General features: G+C 26.2%; 1 protein-coding gene across 2 annotated transcripts; it reads left to right on the forward strand.

Annotated features, from left to right (window-relative positions):
- Nucleotides 1-221: 221 nt before the first annotated feature.
- LOC126894293 (ran-binding protein 9) lies at nucleotides 222-7,721 on the forward strand. 2 transcript variants are annotated; one of them, XM_050665209.1, is made up of 11 exons: nucleotides 222-733; nucleotides 2,755-2,919; nucleotides 3,096-3,286; nucleotides 3,367-3,551; nucleotides 4,111-4,223; nucleotides 5,363-5,621; nucleotides 5,705-6,045; nucleotides 6,117-6,277; nucleotides 6,339-6,450; nucleotides 6,666-6,835; nucleotides 6,908-7,721. In XM_050665209.1, the coding sequence occupies exons 1-10, from the start codon at nucleotides 508-510 to the stop codon at nucleotides 6,794-6,796; spliced, it is 1,884 nt and encodes a 627-aa protein (XP_050521166.1). In that variant the 5' UTR covers nucleotides 222-507; the 3' UTR covers nucleotides 6,797-6,835; nucleotides 6,908-7,721. The 2 variants fall into 2 exon arrangements, with proteins under 2 accessions (XP_050521166.1, XP_050521165.1); XM_050665208.1 differs by having other exon boundaries at nucleotides 223-733; nucleotides 5,702-6,045.
- Nucleotides 7,722-9,565: the final 1,844 nt, after the last annotated feature.

The following is a 9,565-nucleotide window of genomic DNA, read 5'->3' on the forward strand; positions in this document are numbered from 1 at the left end:
CGGCCTTCCGCGGGTGGCAAACTACGACGTGGCGGGGAATTCGGCAGTGAAGGGAACACGCGGTGATCAAGTTTGGCGAAGGGGGCTAACGGTGAAGAGACGCACGCGCCTCTCATGGTCCGTCAGCTGTGATAACATGTGTCGCTATCTATGTGCTGTGACCATCAACGACTGAAACGCGAAAAATCGTCACCTCCCGACTGTTCTGGGCCTAGTAGCTAGCAGCAGTCAGCAGTGTTTCTATTTCATCAGTGCTGGTTGGTCGAGTTGTGAGTGCGCGTGTGATGATCACTGATTGCTACGGTCCGTCGTCATGATAAGTATTGTTGTCGTTGGTTGTGGAGGTGGTATTAGCAGCTCGCAGTTTTGACAGCGTTAGAAAAACGCCACAATATAATCAATATTATTTTAATAACATAATTATATCAAGAGTAAAATCGCAGCAGTTTTAATTTACACATTCACTGATATATTTTTGGGCTGCCAATCGCAACTATTGTTGCGGAAATGGCGACTAGTCCGCCTAACACCAGTAACACGGTCGTCGTTAGCCCTGATTGTAGCGGCGCTAAAACCAGTAGTAGTCATTTTGGGAAACAAGGTGAAGAAAGGCTTAAGAATTTATACCCAATGGTGGATGAAAACGACACACCGTTGCCTAGGAGCTGGAACTCCAAAGACAAATTCACAAATCTTGGACTGTCCCAGAACAACATACGTGTCCATTATAAAGGCGAGTTCCTTCTTATGTAATAGCCCATTATTTTTTATTTCATATCGTCTAATCCCGTGTCACTATTGTAGGATGCGCAAAAACAAATAAAATATATTTACTGCGAATATGTGTGCGCGCGCGTATTTATGTATTGCGGAGTAACAGTTCCTCGTAGTCATCATCGTTGTTGTACTATACCTATGTGGGTAACAAAGAATCAGCTGATCATTGTTTTGTTTTGCGCGCACTGGCTTACTGTTTTAGTATTGACACGGGATGCCCAAAAATATTTTGACATTTTTGTACTCATTCAATTTCAGTTAATCTCCCCGAGGTCGTGAACAATCATGTATAGAATTAGTACTACAGAGATTATTTTCTGAATCGTCACAAAATTACCACATTTTTAGTCAAAATTCTAGTTTTATTTTCGATATTAATCAGTAAAATAATAGTTATATACTATTTTATATTATATTAAGTTATAAATATTTTCGATTTTATTCTTAAAGATTGTGAATACTACAAATTTACCTAAAATTGTGTAAATAAACAATTTTTGAAGTTTATGACTGATAACAAAGAATCTAGATTTGTCATAAATAAACTAAATGTATTCAACTTAATACAATTTATATAGAGATGTGACTATTTTTGTCAGCTCTTACCATTATACTAGGAATTTCCTTGACATTAGTTATGAAAATTTATCAATATGAGGACAATGAAATACTTTTAGTGTAGTCTTTATTTATATAAACACATTTTATAGATATTAAACCTGTATAAATAAGTCTAATTAAATGTTTAGTATTTAAAAAAATTTTTGTTACTGTTACTATTTGAATTAAAATTACATTGAAATAAATTGCCTTTTATCCTACTATAATTGTTTAACATTAATTGCTTTAAATTGGGGATTGGCAATAAACACACCATATTCCAAATTTTACTATTTTAAAATTTGGCCCTTGGATGGTAAAAATTGGTCCATGAAAATTTTTACTTTCTATTGTTGATTTTGTATATTCAGATAAATTTACTGAATTGTCCAAAAAATAATTAATGTATGATTTACTTATCAGATACCGAAAGTACCAAAAAAAATCGTTGGACATACAGATTCATGTTTTTTTATTAAAATACATCTTTCTATGTGTTGAAATTAGATCATATTATGTTTATATGATGTTTATTATTAATTTTAATCAATTTATTTACTATATTTGGTTTTTTTTCTAGTCCTCAAAGACCATCTGGCTCACCATACAAACTGTTTAATTACCCTTGTCTTAAGTCTAATAGATTTAACTTCCTAATTTTATATTCCCATATTAATTATATTAGTAAAATAAAAAGTAAAATTCAGTATGTGTTTAGCGTTGATAATGGTAACATTGTTTCTGAAATACGTATCCGCGACTTTTCATTAAATTTTTGTGGCTTTGAGTTTAATATTTTTAATATTTTTTAGTTTTTTAAATGAGTAATATTTTTTAGTTTTTTAAATTAGTAATATTTTTTAGTTTTTTAAATTAATAATATTTTTAATATAGTTTTAATTTTACTTAAAAAGTAAAAATTAACTTTTTTGAATATAAATATTTTTATTTTTAATATTTTTTTAAATAATATTGTTAACAAAACATAAAGAAAATTATAACATTAAAGTAAATAAGAATCAAATATCAAATTTTTATTATTCAGTCATTTTATTTTAAAACATAATTCAAAAAAAAAAAAAAGTATGCTCTAAAAATTCACGAGTAAATAAGTCAACTTCATAAATATGACAGATTTTTTAAATAATTCAATTTTCAATTGATAAAAGAGTAAAAAAGTGTAATTAAATTTAAAGCAGTAAGTTTATTGTAGTATTTCAGAAGTATTAAAATATAATCTTTTAACTTCTTAGAAGATTTTGACAACTACTTTTCCTTTTTTTGCGATAAATTAAGAAAAATTAAAATTCCTAACTTATGTACAAATTGTAAGGTTAAAAGCTAAGAAGTTAGATAAATAATTAATTTACATTGTAGGTCATGGAAAAACTCATAAAGATGCTGCTAGTGTACGAGCTACACACCCAATTCCAGCCTCTTGTGGATTATATTATTTTGAAGTTAAAATTGTGTCAAAAGGCCGTGATGGCTACATGGGTGTCGGACTTTCCGCTCAAGGTGTTAATATGAACCGATTACCTGGTAAATATATAATAATGTCATTCATTTTATATCCTCAAAAATAAATAATTTAAAATATTTTATATTCTTCTATTAAAATAGAGAAAAAATTAAATATTTAGTTTACTGTAGAACTTTATTATAGAATATATAAAATTGAGAGCTCAGAACAATATTATATAAGTTCTGAAAAATAGGTTGGGATAAACATTCGTATGGTTATCATGGTGATGATGGACATTCATTTTGCTCAAGTGGTACAGGACAACCATATGGGCCAACATTTACTACTGGTGATGTTATTGGCTGTGGAGTAGATCTAGTGCACAATAAATGTTTTTACACAAAAAATGGTACACATCTAGGAACAGCATTCACTGATCTTCCTGTTCGTATATATTTAATTAATGTGTATTTAATTTCCTTATTTTCTAATATTATATGCAAAAATAAATATTTTATTATTAGCCAAATTTATTTCCAACTGTTGGGTTACAAACACCCGGAGAAGTGGTTGATGCCAACTTCGGGCAATGGCCATTTGTTTTTAAAATAGAAGAAATGATGAAGGAGCTTAGAAACCAAACACAAACTACTATTCAGAGTTATCCATTTTCTTATCCATATTCACAGTGCCAGACAAATTTTCATAAGTATGCAAAATAAATGTATTCTATATCAAGCCTTAATAGGTAAAAGGGTATAAGTGACAGTTGTAAAAATGTAATATGTGTGTACATTTCTGATAAATAAAATTTTTTAAAAAATCATTCTAATAAAAATTACCCTAATTTGTTTTATTGTCATTACAAAAATTGACATTAATGATGTTTAATTTGTTTCAATTTGATCTTGGTCAATATTTTTGTTTTTTTTTTCAAAAAAATATGTGATAATCTATGTTAAACCAAATATCTAAAAAAAAAAATTAATTAAACAGTTTTTTCAATTCTTGTAAATAACCAAAATGTTGCTTACATTTATTAACTTTTAAGGGTCAATAAATGGAGAAAAAATTTCCAGTGAAGAAAACATTATTTTTATTATATTATTTGCATTAACTGAGAGAATATTGATACAATTACATATTGTAAATACAATATTATATAATATATTGTATAAAAATAAATTTTTTAATGTAATTAATTACTTATTAAATATATCACAGTTTTTATTTTTGCTAAGTTATTTAAACTTAAATATTGATTTTAGAATGGTTTCAACCTACTTAGTACACCAAGGATTTTGTGCTACTGCAGAAGCATTTATATCTCAAACAGATCAATCATTTGAAGAAGAAATTACTTCTATCAAAAATCGACAAAGTAATTTAGCATTGAGTTGATAATCCAATTTTTTTTTTTTTTTTGTCATCAGCTATAATTTAACCAATTTTATGAAGTTATGAGTAAACAATTTGTTTTATAAAATATGAATTGAGCCATTGTCTTCAAATCTTAGGATTTGATTCTTTTCTGATAGTTAACTATATATATACTCAAGGTGATTATTTAATTGTTGAACTCTCCAATTCTCCTAAAATAATTACTAAGTTAACTATTATAATAGTTATTTTTTAGGTTCTTCTTTTACACTCTAGAAAGGTATCAAAATAATTTTTATAAAAGACAGCATGCTTATTTTTCTAGTTTAAATTTAAGAAAATTTTAAAAGTTAAAACACTTAAATATAGGCTGGTAGTGTAAGACAGTGTATGATAGTTTTTTAAAGAATAAACTGAATATCTTGAAACTATTTGGCTAAAATTTTGCAAGTAATTTATATTTAATGTCATTTATAACTAATTGCTCATATAAAACTTGATCAAATAGTTAAAATAATGAATTATATTAATGATAATTTTTTTTTTTTTTTGGGAAGCTCCTATAACTTCTATATATAGTCTTTTTTTTTTTTTTTTGAAATTATTATCTTTATGAACTACTTATTCAAATCTAGTCAATATTTAATAATTATTATAATTCAATATTTAAAAAAAAAATAATAAATATGTATAATATGAATATCAACTTGAAAAAGGTCTAACTTTTTGTCTATTAAAAAAAAATTTGGATATTTAGTCTATTTCTATTTAACTATTTCGGTCTATCACTAATTTTATCAATAGGCATTTTGTAATACTTTTCTCTCTTTCAGTTTTTAATAAAAATTGGGATAACTTTCTCACAAGCATTATTTCGTAGAGTAATATAACTATGCTCATTTATATATTTTATGTGCAATAAATGTATATTTAATATCATTACATATTATTTTTACGCTATCCAATAATATTAGATTGAGTTCCAATTATAACTATTTTTTTTCCATGTCTCCATTATAATTTTAAGTTTTTTATTCTATAGTTTATAAATAATCTATGGAATATAATTATTCGTTTACGTATTATACAAACAAAAAGTTTTGTTTATTATTAAAATTAATGATTAATTATTAATTTCAGAAATATTAAAATTGGTTTCCACTGGACGAATGGGAGAAGCTATTGAAATGACTAATAAACTATACCCTGGACTACTTGAGTCTAATCGTAATCTTTTATTTAAATTAAAATGTCGCCAGTTTGTTGAAATGGTAAATGGTACTGACTCTGAAGTAGCACCTTATTCCCATGAAAATATTGAAGTTCAAACTACTAATCGACCATCACCCAAACGTACATTACCGTCTAATCGTAGTCCCACATCTATACAAACTAATGGGTATGGAGATTATTATTAATAAATAAAGTTTATATTCAACAACATATGAAATATTAAATGTGGTCAATTTTTTCTAACAGTAGTATAAAATGTCAAAAGTTGTCAAATTCTTTAACGTCAGAAATAAATGAAATGAATTCAGTAAATTTAATACTTAATGGCTCATCAGATGCAACAACCATCAAAACAATAAAAAATGGAAACTCAAAATTAAATGACTACTCAATAGAAAAAATGGATTGTAATGAAGATAGTCAGACTACAGATTATATAATGACATCAGAAAGTATTAATGGACATCACAATAATCATTACCCAGATGGAGATTACAGTTCTAATGGTTACCATAATGGCCATTCTTGTGAAAATCTTAGTAATGGAAATTCAAGAATTATTAGTAATAATGGAAATGAAGAATCAATGGGTATATATTATCTTATAGATTAAATTTTAAACAAATGTAATAATATAATATGTGAACTATAAAAAATTTAGAAATAGATCAACCAGAATTCCATCAACCTACCAAAAAAGTTTGTGGTGGAAGCAAACCTGGTGTTGAAAAAATGCTCGAATTTGGTCGAGAATTATTCCTACTTAGTTTACAATTAAGACAAGAATTAGGACGTAATGAAACTAATAAAAAAATGTTACAAGTATGATTGTAATAACTACCTTTGTTATCTTTTCTTCATTTTTTTTTTCCAATTATTTTAGGATGCGTTTAGTTTATTAGCTTATTCAAATCCTTGGAATAGTCCAGTTGGTTGGCAACTAGAATCTTCACAGAGAGATAGTGTATGTGCTGCATTAAATTCTGCAATTTTAGGTAAATTATATACAAAATATTTACCTAGGAAAAGTTAATACATTATTTATTAGTTTTTTAGTCAAAAACTATATTTTATTTAAATCATAAATTAGTTATTTCTCTAATAATTTTTTTTCCAATATGAAAATTAAACTAGTAATTTTTAAATTATTAATAATAGTAGTTAATCTAATTTAAATCCAGTTTTCATTGTTTAATCTTGACAATTTTAGAGTCAAGTAATTTACCTCGAAGACCTCCTCTTGAAATGACTGTTGGTCATGCTTATGAGCTAGTCAAGCTTATGGCTGCTTCCAGTATGGGAGCTTGTGCCTTTACTAATATAGATGAATTGCTCAAATGACCTTCGTATATTGTGCGTATCACTGCCACCATTTTACAAGTAACTATGAAATGTTAATTAATGAAAAATAAGTTCAAAGATTTTAATTTTAATAAAATCTTTATTTCTAAGTTGTTTAGAACTGCTAATGGTTGGTCACCAATCTCAAATAATATAACAATTGCTAATGGCATAAGTACTTGAAGTGGCCACATCACCAACAAAAAAAAACTATGTAAAATTACAAATTTTTGACGATTACAATTTTCTGTATAAGTGTGTAAGTAGAATTTTATTTCATCAAGAAATTTATATATATTCAGTTGACGCAATGTAAATGAGCCTTTATTTTTATTAATATATTATCTGACATCTCTATAAAGATTCTTTTAATTGTTTGATATTGACTAAAGTTTTATATATGTCTATGTTTAAATATTATTTCATAGATAAATTATTTAAAGACTTCAAATCCTGTGTTCTTTGTATATTGCCTTTATTTTTCTTGTAAAACTAGATTTGTTTTGATGATTGATAATATCAACTTAATTAAATATGTGAAGGTCTGATAAATAAATACATTATACCTAATTATTGAAGCAATTAATGTTATTGTATAAAAAAATTATTTTGCGTATATTATGATCTCTTCACATAACTTATAAAACATGTTAATTTTAAATTTGTTGCTGTTATAATGTGATCTACAAAATAACCGATTATTCAACACATAAGATTTTTTTAATTAAATTAAAAAATTGTTTTATTTTTGTATTAAATAAAAAAAAATGATTCAAAATCGCCAATTCTAAATTTTAAGATTGTTTAAATATTGTATTATATTATTTAATTTATAGTTGTTAGTTTCAAATGATTGTACTAACATTTAATAATGAATATATCTATACAATTAGTTCATACAAATAAAATTTTTTTTCTTTGAATAGTTCTTGTTTAATTTGATATTGTAATTTCCTATTTTTTAGCTTAGATGTGAAGCTGAGAAGGTATTAATTTTACTATGATGGGGTTTTTTTTTTTGTTAGTGTGTGTGAACGCTCAATCTCTGCTCTCGCTAGACCGATTTTGATTAACAATTCGTCAAATGATCCTAAATCGTATCTAGTCGAAGACATTACCCTCAAAAATTGAAAAAAATTCCCTCGTTCCCCGTAAATGAGTGGAATCCCCCAAAAAATTACAATTTTAAAAAAATCGCTAATTTTCGACATTTTTTCAATTTTTTTTACTTAAAATTGCCATAATTTTTTTAAAAATGACCGAATCAATATAATTTTTTTTTTTTATAGATACCTTAGTTATTTACCTATCATTTTAGTGAACATTTGACCCTTTACAAGCCCACAGAAGGGTTTCAAAATGGTAACTTTTTTACAAAAAATTAACTTTTGAAAATGTTCCGGAAAGACTGACACTTTTATATATACCTTAAATTAAAGCTAATGTAATATACTAAAATTTGAAGAAAAAAAATTTGACCTCTGGACTTGTCTTCATGGTGAAAATGACACCATACGCATAAATATGCTATTTTTGTAAAAATATACTTAATATTATATTTTACATTTTTTAACATTATGTTGCTATAACTTTTTAAAAAATGCATGAAACAATTTTATTCTTTAATGATAAATATTTTATATATACTTCTTTCATTCGACATACTTTTTTTTTAAATCGGACCATTTCTCTTTTTACAGAGGGGGTTTGAACCTTTAAAAATGCGTATAGAAAGTACAACTTTTCAACTTAACTTTTGAAAATGTTCCGAAAAGACTGACACTTTTATATATATCTAAAATCTTAAATTAAAACTTATGTAATATAATTTAATTGAAAAAAAAAACTTAACCTCTGGACTTGTCTTCGTGGTGAAAACGGACATCAAAGGTTAAGAAAAACGTACGATTTCCGTGAAAAAATTCTCAATTTTATATTTTATATTATTAAATTTATATTGCTATAACTTTTGGAAAAATGTATAGATCAATTTTATTATTTTTTTATAATAAATTTTTATATACCCCTTTCATCTGACACGCTTTTTTTGTAAATCGGATCGTACCCCTTTATACAAGGGGGGTCAAAACTTTAAACATGCTTATTGAAACTAGGACATTTTCAATTTAATTTTTGAAAGTATTCCAGAAATACTGACGCTTTTATATATCTTAAATTAAAGCTTATGTAATATGCTTTAATTTGAAAAAAAAAAGTTTGACCTCTGGATTTGTCTTCATAGTAAAAATGACTACCGTATTCAAAAATAAGCTATTTTTGTGTTAAAATTCTGGGTTTTGTATTTTATTTTATTTTAAAATACCTGACTAGGGGAATACATAGATTTTCATAAATATTATATAAATAAAATTGATATAGCGTAGAAAGTTAAACTTGTTTACATTTTTTTTGCTTTTTTATAGTCGAGCAAAATAACTTTGAAATTTGAACTAGCTTAAATAGCCAATTTTTTCAGTCGACGTTTGCGACGTACGGTTACCGAGTCGGTCAAACTTGTGTTTTACACGCTTGGGTTACAAGGCTTCAACCCGCGTATGGCAATGAATATTTTGCATTTTTTCTTAATTCTTTTTAAGTTAGAATAAATTTTCAACTGCTTTAATTTTTATTTCATTTAGATTCAATAACTTCAATAAGATCAAGGATCCTATCATTGTAATCGCCTCTCGCGAGAAGAAATTTCTTATTCATATTACAATTATTTTACTATATTTCATGTTTTAGCTTCGATGCTAAGCTGAGAAGATA

This window comes from Daktulosphaira vitifoliae, unplaced genomic scaffold, assembly GCF_025091365.1.
Source record: "Daktulosphaira vitifoliae isolate Bord-2020 unplaced genomic scaffold, ASM2509136v1 Scaffold_1, whole genome shotgun sequence".
In the NCBI taxonomy this organism is placed as follows: Eukaryota; Metazoa; Arthropoda; class Insecta; order Hemiptera; family Phylloxeridae; genus Daktulosphaira; species Daktulosphaira vitifoliae.